Source organism: Eublepharis macularius, chromosome 10 (genome assembly GCF_028583425.1).
Source record: "Eublepharis macularius isolate TG4126 chromosome 10, MPM_Emac_v1.0, whole genome shotgun sequence".
Lineage (NCBI taxonomy): Eukaryota > Metazoa > Chordata > Lepidosauria > Squamata > Eublepharidae > Eublepharis > Eublepharis macularius.
Window position 1 is genome coordinate 66,906,501 of NC_072799.1, and position 16,104 is coordinate 66,922,604.

Genomic DNA, 16,104 nt, shown 5'->3' on the forward strand with positions numbered 1-16,104 from the left:
AATTAGACATACCTCTTTTTGGAAGCCATGTTTAATCCACATCTCTAGTTCTTCTTTCAACTCTTTCTCATACTGTCTTGCATCTGTCTTAGTGATTATAATCTTGTCCTTAAAAAACTCCTCAGGATCTAGTTTCTGAAAAAAGTAAGACCAGATGAAGTGACTACAATTGTACATCTGAAATGTCCTTAGATAAACACAATGATCCCTATCTCTTTGCCCTGAGTAACTACAAGGATATCCAAATAATGTTTACGTACGTGCTTCCCTGGCCAATTTTCTCTAACTTTTACCATGTTGTCATACAATATAAGAGATTCTCGAGGAGACAGTGAAAGATCCAATGGGAAGCCGTATTTCTCAATCTGTAATATGAAAACAGGAGAAGAAGATTGCACTAAAGATGGAGCAACCCTGCTCCAAAAACAGTGCAGTGGGAAAAAGAATTCAGCTATACTGCCCCACCAAAAATGCTCAGAAAAACACTGCTGAATATATGACAAGACACAATTTCCTTTGAAGCAACGAACAGTCAAGTTCCTCACAAAGGTATGGATCACTTTTTTCCTAAAAATGCAGTCAACTTACATGGTCCACAGTCAGAGCAGCGCAGGGGTGGTAGTGATCGATAGCAAAGTCATCATCCTTCAGGGAACACACATATTTTTCTAAATCATTGTATCTCTCCCCATACACCACTGAAAACAAGGGATCAGAAATAAGTTAGATTTTAAACTCTACTGGAAATGTCAACTGCATCTTGACATAAATTTAGCCTGTTAACATACTTTTGAAACTTTCTTAAGATGGCACAAATATAGAACTCTTGTTATCTGTATCATTTTGGGGAGCATACCTAATTTAACCTTGTACGATGCCTTTTGCATTCCAACGCTTTTCTTTCCTTTTGCCCCTTTCTTAACATCTGTGGGGTTCTGTGCAAGTTTAGCTTCAGTATGTTGCCAGTACCTTTTTACTGACTGCAACCATCTTAAAGGAAAAGAAAGAGGAAGGAGAACCATTAATATTTAGAGGGTCAGACCGTGGAGACCCAGGGTTCAGCTCCCTACCCCCACTCTGCCGTGACCTCCGGCACCAGTGAGTTTCCAACCTATTTCACAAGGTTGTGGTGATGATATACTCTGAAGTCTTGGGAGATGGGGATGGGATAAAATATATTAAATAAACAATTTACCTGTACAAAGCTTGCATTTTGGCACTACGCTTTTCTTCAGAATAGTAATACCCTAATACAGCCAACATTTCAAATATCATTCATGGTAAATATACTCAAATATAAACACAGAGCCCCGTGGCGCAGAGTGGTAAGCTGCAGTACTGCAGCCCAAGCTCTGCTCATGACCTGAGTTCGATCCCGGTGGAAGCCAGGTTCAGGTAGCCGATGAAAGGTTGACTCAGCCTTCCATCCTTCCGAGGTTGGTAAAATGAGTACCCAGTTTCCTGGGGGTAAAGTGTAGATGACTGGGGAAGGCAATGGCAAACCACCCCGTAAAAAGTCTGCCAAGAAAATGTTGTGATGCAACATCCCCCCATGGGTCAGTAATGACTCAGTGTTTGCACAGGGGACTACCTTTACTTACCTATAAGCACATGACCTGATAGTGTACAATGGCTGTGTGAGCTATGAGGTTAGAAATGATCAAGTTTCAAACCTCTCCTCAACAAAAGTTCCCAACATGACTTCAAGCAACCTCCTATCTTCTCATCTTCAGTCTGCAATCTCCATTTTGGGCATAATACTTCTGACCCACGTTACTGGAGTGTTATACAAAAAACCAGGGGTCATTTCGTAGAAAAAGAGCTGGAGGAACTCATTAGCATAACTCATTAACATATGCCATGCCTCTTGCCATCACCGGAAGTGTGTCATTAGTATATCTGATTTGCATAAGCCACACCCCCTGGCATCACCTATTCTGGCTGTTTTGGACCCAATCCTGGCCATTTAGGGCTGAAATTGGGCCCAAAATGGCAAAAAGTGGCTGAAAGGGGGCCCAGAATGGTCTGGATCGGGCCGCTGTTGAGCAGGAGAGTGATCCAGGCCATTTCCGCTTGCTCCCAGTCTTCATCTTTTCCCCAGTTCAAAATGGAGTCTCATGAGGGCTAGAAAGCTGCCCTGAAATGCATAGGTGGAAGAAGCTGGCAAGAGAAGATAAGAGCAGGCCAATCATACAAAATGAGTTTCCACTCAGGGAAAAAACAGGGTGGCGAGAATAAGATGGGCTTTTAAACAACTGCTGAGGGGATCACAGAGAGCAAGTGGCCTCACTGATAAAAGTAGGGGGAGATTAAATTAATGATGGCCCGATCCAGACCATTTCGGCCCCAATCCCGGCCGAAATGGGGCCAAATTAGCTGAGAGTCAGGTGGACGGGGCCACCTGACATGTGACCTCTTTGGGGAACTGCCGGAACTGCGTTCCTGCGCATTCCCCCTCAAAATGAGCCCTGCAAATAACTCAGAAAAGTGCTAAATAAAGCTAAGTATGCTGATGATGATGCTTCTTGAGGGGTTTCTTTCTGAAAGAGAAGGCTAGCACAATATACTGACTTTAGAACACAGCATCTTTTAAGATGGAGCTCCATTCTGAAGGTTTCATGCTGGGTGCTCTCTCTCTCTCTCTCCCCTTCCCCCCTCCTACTTCCTTCCTGACAGGACACCAAATCAGCCCTCCCATAATGCTCTATCTTGGGAACATCCAATGAAGATGATCAACAACTAATTCAGGACAGACAAAAGGAAATTCTTTTTTTCTCTTGCACCAGTAAATTGCGGAGTTTACTGTCAGAAGATGTAGTGACATCCATAAGCATGGGAGACTTTAAAAGGGGGTTAGACAGATTCATGGAGGAGAGGTCCGTCAGTAGCTACTAGCCATGATGACTAAAGGTAGCCTCCATATTCAGAGACAGTAAGCCTCTGATCACCTGTGCAAGGAGGCAACATCAGCGAAGGTCTTGGCCAATATGCCCTGTTCATTGGCTCTCCATGGCAACTGGTTGGCCACTGTGTCAAACAAGATGCTGGGTTCGATGGACCACTGTACTGATCTAGCAGCGTATTTATGTGCTTATGCATGCTGTCTCTGGAACAGAGTTCTGTCAAACAAACTGTCTGTTTCTCTGCCTTCCAAGAAAAATGAGAGAGAGAGAAGAGAGTCAGTCTAGCATGCCACCAACAGAACAGAGCCCTCTTTAAGACAGATTGCAACATGCTAGACTCATTTTAATCTCTCCCTTCCAGAAATGAAACAGACAGATTCATAAAGGCAAGGCAGGAGAGATCCAATATGGGCATGCAAAATGCGCTATTTGAATGTGGCATGCATGGGCTTTCTTCCTAATGAATGATAAAAAAATAGCCCTGTATGCAGTATTCAGAATGGAGACAGATGGATGCCAATATAAGGTTACCTATGGACCAAAAAGAGCTGCTTGTTACCCAATCTACAGAAATCAACAGAAACCTCCACAGAGGTGAGTGTTCTCTTCAGCCTCACTGATGTATGTAGATCAAGCTGCACTTGAGAACATAACACCAAATCCATGCAATATAAAATTCTGAAAGCATGTTTTAAAAATGAGCTCATTGCCACCATTTTTGCACAGTTCTTACTCAGTGAGATGTTTTGGATTGCTAATAGTGGCAGAAAGAGCCAAAAATGGACATCGAATCATAACCAGAAGATGCTCCCAAACTTCTGCACCAATTTCACTTCCAAGACAATGGACCTGAAGAAAAAAATTAGGCTATAGATGTGTATGTATATTGTATGACAAAAATATTGTTACATTTCTTATAGTATTTGTATGACACAGTTTTAGGTTTCACACATGCTACACATACAACCTGTTGGGAGGCCTGCTTTGGGGGGAGGGGGTATCCAGTGTCAGCTCAATGGGGCATATTTTGCTTTCACCATGCAAGTGTGTACAACAGCTGTGCTTTACTTTCCCCCATAGGAGCAAATGGCAACCATTTACTTACATGGGAGACTGTTAAAGGTTACACTTTGAGACACTGCTTGGTAGAGATGGGCACAAACCACATTACAAACTTCAAAAACCCACAAAATTGGCAATAGCGATCCGGCAGTTCGTGATCGCCCACGGCCAACGAACCAGCATTTGGGAGAGGCCTGGTTCGGCGCGTTTGGCCGCGGTTCGGGAAGCCAGACACTCAGGCGCCAGCAATCAATTCCCCTGGCAAGGGAGCCGGGGGAATGCCTGAACTCTGTCTGCGCTCCTTCTGTTGCCCATTCGGAAACCCGAATGGAAGCCCAGCTTACCTTGACTGGCAGGTCTTCCTTCCAACCACGGAGCTGCAAAGCAGTTACAAGTTGGGAGAAGACACCCGGGGGGAGGGGGAAGGGGGTGTTCTGTAGCCATGGGCACTCCAATCTCATCCCTGCAAACCCTGATAGGCAGCTCTGATGGCCAAACACAGACCTCCTGCATTGCTCAATGGGACCTGTGCTTATAAATAGCCGCGGGCTCCCAGGCTGGGTTTCACTTTCAGCGAGCAGTGGAGTGGGACAGAGCTCTTGCTTGCCACTTGCTAGCCTTTGGGGAGAGAGACTGATAGTATAATTGAGCTTGGATTTTTGTGGACGTTTCCTGGGGGCCTTGGATTGGAGAGGGTATAACTCCAAGATCCCTTTTGCAATCTTGTCCAAACTTGGGTGATGGCTGTAGGAGAGCTTGCAAAACACTCCCTGGGAATATGGGCTCTCTAAGTGCCACGGGGGCCGTTCCGCACCCCGCGAACCGGTTCAGCAATGGAAAATGTTCGTTGCGGTTCGCGATCTCGGGGTCGGCGACGGCACCGAACCACGAACTGCTGGTTCGTTAAATTTTTTTGGTTCATGCCCATGTCTACTGTTGGGGTCCAGATCCCTGCTCCTAGTGATCCAGCAATGGGACAAGCAGCAGAGTTAATCCCCTGCCAATGGTATCCCAGATTTCAGCCCATTTACTTTGTCCTGCATGGCTCTGTAATTAGTAGCCACTTATTAATTAACTGTTATTATTATCTAATCAATATATTGATATGCAGATTAAAATAAGTTCAAGGAGTGCATGGGAACATCACTAAAAGATTTTGGAACAGAAGCAAGTAGGTGTGATTTATGAAAGTGGGATAAGGTTGAAAGGCTGAAATTCCTGGGAAATTACAAATGTTGTGATAATAAATGGACTAAAATCCCTGGAAGATCATGAGTGGGGTGAGAATCTACAGCAAGCTGGGGCAAATAAAGTGCAAAGAAGAGATGAATGTCCCCATTAATGAAATGGACTGCTATGGCCAGGTGGCAGAAGCAGAAACGTTTATCAAATTGTGAACACCAAGCAGACCAGAAGGTTAAAAGCAGGAGTAGAGCTAAAAGAGTCAAGGGTCAAATTGAGATGGTAAGCTGGCTGACTGCAGTTGAAAAGGGCGAGTTCTCTAAAGCAGACAAAGACCTTGATACTCCCTATTAGGCTCATGTAAGCTGAAGGATTCTACCTGTTTCCTGCTCCAGCTAGATACCGAATGTCTTGGACTTTCTCTTTGTCTCATATGGAATAATCTGGTATATCTCTAGATTTTTTTCAAATTGATTTTCTTCAAATTACAAGACTTTCTTCTGGCCAACTTTCTTCAGTGACTACAAGACAACAGGCTACCTTTTCCCAAGAAGTCATGGTCAACCTCAGCATGTGTAGGATGAAAATGTATATAATTAATTATTTCCTAATAAACGTTACATGCATGGTGAAATAAACTAAAAATCATGTGGCCCTCTCACTCATTTCTTACCTAAGAGATAGCTTAATTTGTCATCTCAATGAGAACTGCTGAAATTCAAGCCTTGTTCTATCTGCACAGTTTGACTTCCAGATCTACAAAACCCATCTTGGTTATTAATTATAGTAGAGTATGATGCTAAAAAATTGAGAATGGGGAATATAGATACCGATAGCAGAAATTGCATAGATAACTCTATTAAATAGAATGTATATATACCTCATCAAATATAACATATCTTATCCTTTTGGCCCATTCCTGGCGACGAGGTGACATTAGTAAAATTTCTAAACACTGAGGAACTGTTACGAGAACCTGAAACAAAATATTTATTCAATTTTATAAATATCTTACAAATAATGGCTTAACATCAAAATAAACTTTTTTCCAGCACACCTAAATATCAGTGCTATGTATTGCTGGCTACAAATATATTGAAAATGGAGTTTTTATAAAATAACAGTATTGAACCTTGGTTATTTAACAATATTTTTAGATTTAAGAGTTTAAGAGTTTCATATATGAGGAAAGTTTTGGCTTTGACCATATTTATACATTCTACCACAAATATATTCTTGCTTTCAATTCCAAGTTGTTAAATGCACTTCCCAGGGCTACACTAATTAGCTTTATTAACTGAATAAACAAATCAATAATATGACATACCTGACTATTTAAAGCATCATGGCGATAATCTCGAGTGAAAACACCAACAATTGCCAGACCGTCTGGCAGTGTTTTGTTAAATCGATTGTAAATGGTTGCCCATACTTGATTAACCAGAGCCTGAATTTAGGGAAAGCAGCATATTAGTAACACAAGAAATGAAAACTAAACTTGTGCCATTTAGATTTATAAACCCACTTAGCCCAACGTGGTTTGGTCAGGTTTAGGTTAGTCAGAATTAGTATTTTATTGTACAGGAAAGTAAATTATTTAGCATGGGGTCCAGGACCATCAGTTGTTTTTGTGTAAGAAGTTCAGGTTTCATCCTTTCCTGACTAGAATTAATACTAGGATGAATTTTACCACAGATTGCAAATGGAAATTACATAGTTTGGAGGAAATTAAAAACAGCATTAAATTCGTAAACTGTCTCCTACCTTTGTAGGAGCAACATACACAACCACACCATCATCACTGTCTCTCAGGATTTTCTCCATGCAGTAGTAAGATGCATATGTTTTTCCTGATGATGTAGGAGCAACAATTACCGCAGACTCATTCTTATCCACAATGTCGAGAAGTTCTCTCTATAGATAAACAGTAGTATGAAAACCTGCCAAGAAATTCTTATTCCTAGTATCACAGTACACTGAAACTTTATCATCTTCGCTTTTATTTGCAAACTTACCTGGACACAATTTTTCATATGCTAACATTACACACTTAAATGTCTGTAAAGTATCATTTACTATATGGCCAAATACAGAGGTATAGATATTTACAACTGTAATGCCCATTGTGCTTTCTTACAAATAAGATAATAAGAGATGTAGATTGAGGACCAAACTACCCAATACAGGAGCCAACTTGCTTTCCCTGCAGCCTCCCAGCATCTGAGAACATTTTAAATATCTGCAGGGTCCTGATTCAGCATGGTGGAGAGGAGGGACTCCTGAGCTGCAATGGCATTGTCACTTGAGCAATCCAGATACAACTAATTAGGAACCATATTGTACAGTCTGACCCTGAGACCTTGGTTGAAATCACTATTCTGGCTGTTAAGCCTACTAGGCAATACTGGATCACTCCATACACAGATGTCACCTTGGTATCTTTAGAGAAAGGCTGGGGTATAAATATAAAGTATTATTCTTGTAGGGGTAACACAAAGCAGTTGTTATCAGTATCATGGGAAAAGGGGCTTATTAAACTATTCTTATCAGGTCATTACCTACTCAACAAACCACTGAGGGTGAACACCCTAGGAACCCAATAGTTCTTCAGTAATTATATCAAACAATATTTAGTTATTAGTATCATACTCACCATGTGAATACAAAAAGTATACAAAAATTCATTCAATAATACAAAATTCATACAATACATATATATAAATACACACATGTCCCAAAGTTGCTGCAAATAGCCAATGGCAGTTCCTTTATATAGCCAAATCCTCTCCTGTATGAATTACTGGAGGGATAGTGATTCCTGGAATTAATATTCGTCCTGCCCACAAAGTCCGTATGTGTAGCAAAGGTGAAAGGATGGCAAGCACTTGCCATCCTTTCGCCACATACGGACTTTGTGGGCAGGACGAATATTAATTCCAGGAATCACTATCCCTCCAGTAATTCATACAGGAGAGGATTTGGCTATATAAAGGAACTGCCATTGGCTATTTGCAGCAACTTTGGGACATGTGTGTATTTATATATATGTATTGTATGAATTTTGTATTATTGAATGAATTTTTGTATACTTTTTGTATTCACATGGTGAGTATGATACTAATAACTAAATATTGTTTGATATAATTACTGAAGAACTATTGGGTTCCTAGGGTGTTCACCCTCAGTGGTTTGGTGTTCTTGGAACCCCTTCTGTTCGGTGTTGTTTGCATTACCTACTCCAACCAGCACTGCTCACAAGCTGAGCCCACAACAGCCCCACTTCTCCGCTCCCCATTGAAGGATGCCCCCAGGAGGGCTGGTCTGGCCAGGAAGTGGAGGGAGCAGTGCAGCGTGCAAGAAGCCAGCCTACTCACCACCATGAAATAGGCAGGTCTTGGCTTGCAGTGTAGCTACCTTGCAGGGTTGGTTTTGACTATTAGCATCCAGAAGGTTTGAGGCTTGCCTCTTGGTCTCGTGGGTTAAAAGAGGCTGGTGGTAGCTCACTGTTCTGGCTAATAAGGTTTCACTTGCCAGTCTTTGGAATTTTGCCCTTTGATTCCACTAAAGGTGATAGACAACCACCTGGGGATCCAGGCAGGCTTGCCTGAAACCTTGACACAGTATTTTTCTAGAGCCCTTCTGGCAACCCTACTTTGAAGTAATTTCTTTATAAAAATAGAAGAATTTTTGTTGGTCTATACTTTATACCTGCCATGTATCTGGAATAAAATGCTGCACTCTAGGATCACGATCTTTTCTTTCTTCCCGTATGAGATAGTGACCCATAAACTGTAACTGAAATCGAGAGGATCCGATATCAACTGCATATTTTGAAAGCTTCATTTTAAGTATCTTTTTCTCATCTTCTGAATCCTGGAAGAGTTCAGACAATTAAACTGAGCTGCATCTTTTAAAAATTAGTAATTTTCTTTCCCACAATACAATAAATATCCAAAGAAATGGCAGCAGAGTTCATTTCCAGTATCTATTACTGAACAAGCGGTAGCACCAGAAGTGACATGCTACAATTTTCCATTCTAATACCATTTTTAACCAAATTACTAAATTTAAAAGTTTACACCAACATCGTAGCACTAGCGTCATACAGTGTACAAGGAGACATAGTACTCTGGATACAATGCAGTTTTCTCTGCCAAACATCAACTGCAACATTTAAAAAACCTTCTGTTTACTTTTATGCTAGTGAAAGTAGCCTGCAAGATACATGCCATCATTTGCAGTAATAAAAGTATTGTGTCATAATGTCATGACTTTGTAAATAGGCGGCTAACGTGCAAATAGTACTATAATCATATATTTACCTTGAAGTATTTTAATGTAGCTGCTAAGTTGTCAAATCCAAGGGCCCTAAGGTATTTGCCAATCTGTTGGAAATCAGTCTCCTTCAATAAATCATCATAATTTATAAGCACTGAGTGGATAATTCTCATAACTTCAACTGCTTCATTTAAATCTGTAGAGTTTCTGCCTTGAGGGGAAAAGAGCACAAAAATTCTCTGATCATGATAATTAAATCCAGACATAAAAGGAAAATTCTTGTACGTTTCATAAATGGTAAATAATTCAAAGATTCCCTCGTAAGTATTTTTAAAAAGTGAGGAATATCCAAATACTGGCTTCCTTAAATCAAACTATATGGAGGACTGCACCACCCAGAAGTCTGACCCATGTACCAAGTTCCTGCATGGGACCTTGACATTTTGTCAGGTGCAATTATCTTTCTCAAGCACGTTTATGCAAATGAAATAAATATTTGGGATGTAGGACCCATGCCTCCTTTTATACGGTCCTGGTTGCAAACCTGGCAGAATGGCAACTTTCATGCAAATCCTTTATACAGATGTATAATTGTAAAACAAAATTTTTAGTCATGTGTGATATACAAAGATTTATTTGTCTATTTGCATTATTTATAGTCCACCTTTCTAACTGAGACTTAAGGCAGTAAGTCAATGAGACATTCAATAAACGATGCAGTTGGGTTTGAACAGCATGAAATTTGAAAACAAGCAGAAACCTGAGGCAGAGCTAAAACAATGCTGAAACGAAGCATAAGCAATTAAACATGAAACGTAACACAATGCAGAAATTACCTAGTAGGAATACAGTAACAGACAGCATACTCAACTACAGTCTACAGACCCTATCCCTTTGCCAAAGTATCCTTTAATGCTTTCACCATTTATATTTGTGTTCAACTAGAAGTATGCTATCATTTAAAATGTGGGGCAGAAAGAGAGTTTTATGGATACCTTGGACGGCCAAAAAGACAAGTACGCGGGTGCTACATCTAATCAATCCTGAATTCTCTCTAGAAGCTAAAAGGAGGCTCTCATACTTTGGTCACATCATGAGAAGACAAGACTCACCATAAAAGACAATAATGCTAGGAAAATTGGAAGGTAATAGAAAAGGAGGAAGAGTCGAGATGGATGATATTCTGATCTCTGGAGTAGATCGGGAAAGTCATTTAAATACACTGAAAGTGGGACTCAAAACTACAGAGGAGTAAGTGTTCTTTTATGGTCTCCTCACTACAATATTTGGGGCACATCATTAATGCAGAAGAGTTCCACCCAGTGCATGACAAAGTAAAGGCTATTTCTAAAGCCCCAGCTCCTACACTTTTCAGAATTAAAAACATAGTTGGATCTTTTGAACTATTTTCATAGGTTTTTGCCCAAATTGTTTACTGCATTGGCTCCATTGCAGAAGTTATTAAAGAAGAATGTTCCGTGAAAATGGGAGAAGACTCAAAAAGTAGCATTTCAAACCTCAAAAACTCTGTTGCAATCCTCCAAGGTGCTGGAACCTTTTGACCCTAGATTGTTGACTTGCAATGCCTCCCAGTATTGAGTGGGGGCAGTCTTTTCCCATGTATACCCAGATGACTCAGAGAGGCCAACTGGATTTGCTTCTTGTAAAATAATTCCAGAAGAAAATAATTATTCTCAACCTGACGAAGAGGCCTTGGCAGTTATTTTTGGAGTCAAGACATTCCATTTGTATGGCCAAGCATTCTCTCTCCTTAGGGACCATAAGCCATTACTCACACTCTTGGGTGAAAATAAACCAATACCTCCAATTGCCTCAAGGAGAATTCAGTGGTGGACCTTAACATTAGCTGCCTACTGGTCTGAGATTAGGCTCCATGCTGATGGCCAGCACTTAAATGCTGACACATGAAGCACATTGCCATTGCCTGACTCCCCGGCACAACTCCCAGATCCAGGAGATCTGATCTTACTTGTGGATTTGCTCAGTGGAACACCAATGGCAGCTAAACACATCTGCAAAGAACCCTGCATAAATTTGGAGTTGGCACCTGTTGTGGGTTGGTTGGTTGCAGATTGGTTGGCCAAGCAGAATTCAGGATGCAGAATTACAGCCATTTTTTCAAAGATGATTGGAATTTGGATTTTATGCAGGATGCCTCATGTGGGGCAGTAGAGTGATAGGACCTGGTAAGCTAGGAAAGCAGGTTTTGACTCAGCTACATGAAATGCACCCTGGTATTTCAAGAATGAAAGGAAATTAGTTTAGTGGCCAAGCTTGGATTGGGACATAGAACAACTAGTGGGAAACCCATTCTGCACCTCCAACGGCACCAACGCACCCCTAGGAATGGCCAGATAAACCCTGGGTTCAATTGCAGGTTGACTTAGCAGGCCTGTCAGTGGTAAAATGCTGACGATAGTGGTAGATGCCCATACAAAATGGCTGGAGGTACGTGTAATGTGTTCAGTCACTGCTGAAGCCACTGTGGGACAGTTCACACAAATCTTTGCCTGTTTTGGTTTATCAGAAATTTTAGTAAGAAGCAATGCCCCAACATTTACAGCAGTCACCTTCCAGGATTTTATGGAACACATACACACTACCCCCATCACCAATCCTCCAATGGATTGGCAAAGCAGGCAAGGCAGTCAGTGAAGACGGGTCTGCAGCGCATGGGACAGGTACCACTTGAGACTCAACTTGCCAGATTTCTACTGCTATATTGACTGACTCCCCATGCAAATACTGGGGCATCTCCTGCAGAACTCATGTTTATTTGATTATTTTGAACCATTTTAGTACCAGATGCTGTGGAGTTATTATATTTTTTTTAAAAAAAATACATTTAAAAAAGCTTCCTACAAAAGCCCAAGGATAATTTCTCTAGGAACAGGAGAAACTTGTTATACAAACACACACACACAAACCCATCTCATCCATACATTAAAACAACTGCATGAGACATGAAAGATGTCCATTATACTTCAAAAATGACATAAACACACCACACCATGATAATAGTCTTACAGACTGGACCAGAGTCCCACCTGGGCCCTGCCAAAGCTAGTCATTTATGTATACAAGATGCATCCATGCAAATCTTTCTCAAAAAAAAATTCCACACTCCCATACCTTTATCACAGTGTTCCATCCACATATTAAAGCAAACGTTAAGTGCTGCCATTTCAGCAGTACATTTCACAGATGCACTTTGACAATTTTTCAGAAATTCCTGCAGATACTTAATGCCAGAGGTCAAATTCTCTTTCATTTTTTCTTCAATTGACGTTGAAAGTATAGCCCAACGATGCTCTTCTTTTTTGTTTTCTTCAGCTTGTCTTCTTTTCTTATTCTCCTCAACAATCATTTCTGCTTTGGATTTCTGTGACCGAAAAGAGTATAATAAAATAAATCCAATTGCTTTAGCTGTGTTTTAGCCCCATGAGGATGAGGCAGCTTTGGTAGGCTTGTTTTAAAAAAGGTAGCTTACTTTGTGTGTGATCCAAGACTGGTAAGATGGTAGACAAATCATCAATGGTGTATAGAGGTCAGTGCATCCAAAAAGACAGAGCTCACATACCACAACAACCCATAGTACTCAAAAGTGAAATTCCTGAAAGAATATTAGCCAAAATATTGGTCCCTGGGGAGGGGCCGTGGCTCAGTGGTAAAGCATCTGCTTGTCATACAGAACGTTCCAAGTTCAATCTCTGGCATCTCCAGCTAAAAAAAGGATCAGGTGGTAGGTGATGTGAAAGACCTTGGCCTGAGACCCTGGAGAGCCACTGCCAATCTAAGTAGACACTACTGACTTTTATGGACCAATGGGGACTTCATATGTTCATAAAATTAGTTACTTTACTAGGGCTGTGCACAGGTGGGGAGATTTGGTATTCCCACTTCGGGTTTACCCGAATGGCTGCTGCTGCCACACCACGGCCATTTGAGGGGCAGGAAGGGCCGGAGGAGGAGGCTCCAGCCTTCCCTGCAGGCTCGGGCAGTGGCGCAGAGGCGGCAGAGGAGCTGGCCCAGAGCCACCGCAAGGTAGGTGGGGGGAGATGGGGGGGTTGATATTTAAAGGCCTCCGCCACTGCTTACAAGCAGCGGCGGGGCCCTTTAAACAAGCCCCAAAGCTTTCCAAAGCATTTCCAAATACTTCAGAAAGCTTTGCTTCGGGATTCTGAAGTGAGGCCAGCATGCTGGCCCTGCTTCGGGAATACTGAAGCTTGCCGAATCAGGTCTGCTTCGGGTATCTTTACCCAAAGTGAAAACCGAATAGCACAGCCCTATACTTTACGAAACTTCAATTTCCTTATCAGATAAACAGTAACCAAGGTAATTCTAATTATTTAGAAAAGGACCCTGGTGATCTAAGAAATTGCAAAGATATCAGCATCTCATACACTTAAGATTTTTTCCATGTTTATATTACACTTTTTTTTTCTTTTGCAAATAGCTGTCAGGATCATTTTATCAAGGAGCAGAATGAATGGGAAAGAAAACATTAATTCTCTTCTTCCCTGCAATGTTCTTATTGGAAAAAGCCACCCTTGGGCTTTTTCCTTTGCAGAAATAATAGCAGTTTGAAGCAAAAAAAAAAGAAGAAGGGGAGGAAAGGGTTAAAGTTTCCTTCTGTCCAATCATTCTCCTCTTTAATAAAGCAGATACATTTGCAAAGAAAAAAAGTTTAAAATAAATATAAAAATGTAAAATGGAACTGAGCTCTAAGGCCTACTTCACCCTAAGATTGAAAATTCATGTCTGGACTGTACCTCTTCAGACTGCAGATAACTGGATAACATCACATAACTGGATGCTCTTCCATTTTAAAAAAATCCTCCACCTAGAAAACTAGGATGTCAAAGAGAAAGGCTAGAATCCTTGTCCTTCCATATTTGTATAGAAACACTGTGGGATTTGCTAGGCCCAGCAGTCGGAACTGTTATAGACCAGTTGTTACTTCTGGCCACATGGCTGGAAGTGACATCGCTTACTGCCTATGCTTTAGCACCCCCACCCCAAATCTCTACATGCAGTGGCCCTATAACAACATGAGACATCACCACTGGTTATGCAACCAGAAGTAACATGGCACTGTCACTGTAATAGCACTTTCCCTACCAGTGGGGAAAAAGAGCCTGGGTGCTAGAGGTTTCCACATTAGGAGACCTCACAAGTCTACCGGACATATAGGTTTACCACCTCCAGGAAAATCTAGTCCTCAATTGGCAGGAAGCAATCAAGATTAGAATTGTTAAAACAGAAAGATGTCTTCTGGTGACCTGGTGAAAAATATCTTTTCTCTTTAATATAGGGTTGCCAGGTCCCTTGGGGGGACAAATCAAGGGATGTTGGCAGAGGAATCATGGCGAGGGGGGCTCTGGAGCACCCCATGTCACTCCTGAAATGACAACATTCCTGGCACAATGTGGACGCATGCAGGGCGCTCCAGAGCATGTGGGATCATGCTTTGCCCCTGCCACCACATCTCCATACCTTTCTTCCACCCGCCAGCCAGGTGAGAGTCCACAGCAGGAGGAAGCTGAGGGAGGAGGATCCCCTGCCTCCACCAGGGGACAAAGCAAAACACACAAACCGAGGGCAGCCCTAAGGGCAGAACTCAAACCAACACACAACAGTAGCCCAGGGACCAACAATTAAGTGAAAATACAATAGATACCAAAATTGAAAAATAGTATAATTCTGAACAATGAGACAGTGAAAAGTAGCTTTACATATAAATACAAACAACCATCTCAGTGGAATAAGTGTATGGCTTCTGGACTACACGGACGTCTGAATTTTGGAAAAGACTTGAGAACCCACGGATTGATCAACTGACTTTATTTTCAGCACCGTGTGTTTCTTTTTTGGGAGGCTTGGTCTTGTGAAATTGACTAAGACTGGTCTCTGTACTTATTCCACGGAGATGGTTGTTTGTATTTATATGTAAAGCTACTTTTCACTGTCCCATTGTTCAGAATTATACTATTTTTCAATTTTGGTATCTATTGTAGTTTCACTGAATTGTTGGTCCCTGGGCTACTGTTGCATGTTGGTTTGAGTTCCACCAGGGGGAAGGCAAGCCTACTTTAATAGAGCCTTCATGTGTGGAAAATATCAGTGGAAGCTTTTCATGGATAGGGTTGCTAGCCTCCAGTTAGTGGCTGGAGATCACCCAGAATTACTTCAGGCTACAGAAATCAATTCTCCCGGAGAAAATGGCTGCTTTGGAGGGTGGATCCTGTTGCATTATACCCCACTGATGTCCCTCTTCTCAAACCCCACCCTTCCAAGGAATCTCCAGGAAATCTCCAGGAACTTCCCAATCTGCAGCCAGCAACCCTACATGGCATGGTGGTAAATAACATTTCTTGGTTAATCCCATTAAGCCTCTATTGAAGGGCATTTTTCTCCAGGCCAGTTGGCAACTTTACTGCTGGTATGAATTTATCCAAAGCCACAGTATTTTAAGCCACAGCAAAACTGGAATGATAAGTGGGTGGTGCCACTATTCCGCAGAGGCAATAGACAGTGGGTGAGCTCACTGTCTCTCTGAATCTCTCTGAAAATGAACCAACCTTTGACAATTTGAACTGGATTTTCCTGTTTGAAGTCTTAGAAAGGATGAACTTTGGAGAGAATTTTATAAAACGAG

The 16,104-nt window shown here is 41.6% G+C and overlaps 1 protein-coding gene across 2 annotated transcripts in view; it reads right to left on the bottom strand.

Annotated features, from left to right (window-relative positions):
- Positions 1-16,104, bottom strand: part of DDX60 (DExD/H-box helicase 60) — a 90,944-nt gene that overhangs the window by 27,574 nt on the left and 47,266 nt on the right. For both annotated transcript variants that reach the window (XM_054989770.1, XM_054989772.1), the window contains 11 exons: positions 12,579-12,828; positions 9,470-9,636; positions 8,856-9,020; positions 6,912-7,061; positions 6,475-6,594; positions 6,028-6,123; positions 3,637-3,752; positions 857-990; positions 589-698; positions 261-365; positions 13-135 (listed from right to left, as the gene is read on the bottom strand). In XM_054989770.1, the coding sequence (XP_054845745.1) occupies positions 13-135; positions 261-365; positions 589-698; positions 857-990; positions 3,637-3,752; positions 6,028-6,123; positions 6,475-6,594; positions 6,912-7,061; positions 8,856-9,020; positions 9,470-9,636; positions 12,579-12,828 (1,536 nt within the window). The remainder of the gene's footprint in view (positions 1-12; positions 136-260; positions 366-588; positions 699-856; positions 991-3,636; positions 3,753-6,027; positions 6,124-6,474; positions 6,595-6,911; positions 7,062-8,855; positions 9,021-9,469; positions 9,637-12,578; positions 12,829-16,104) is intronic.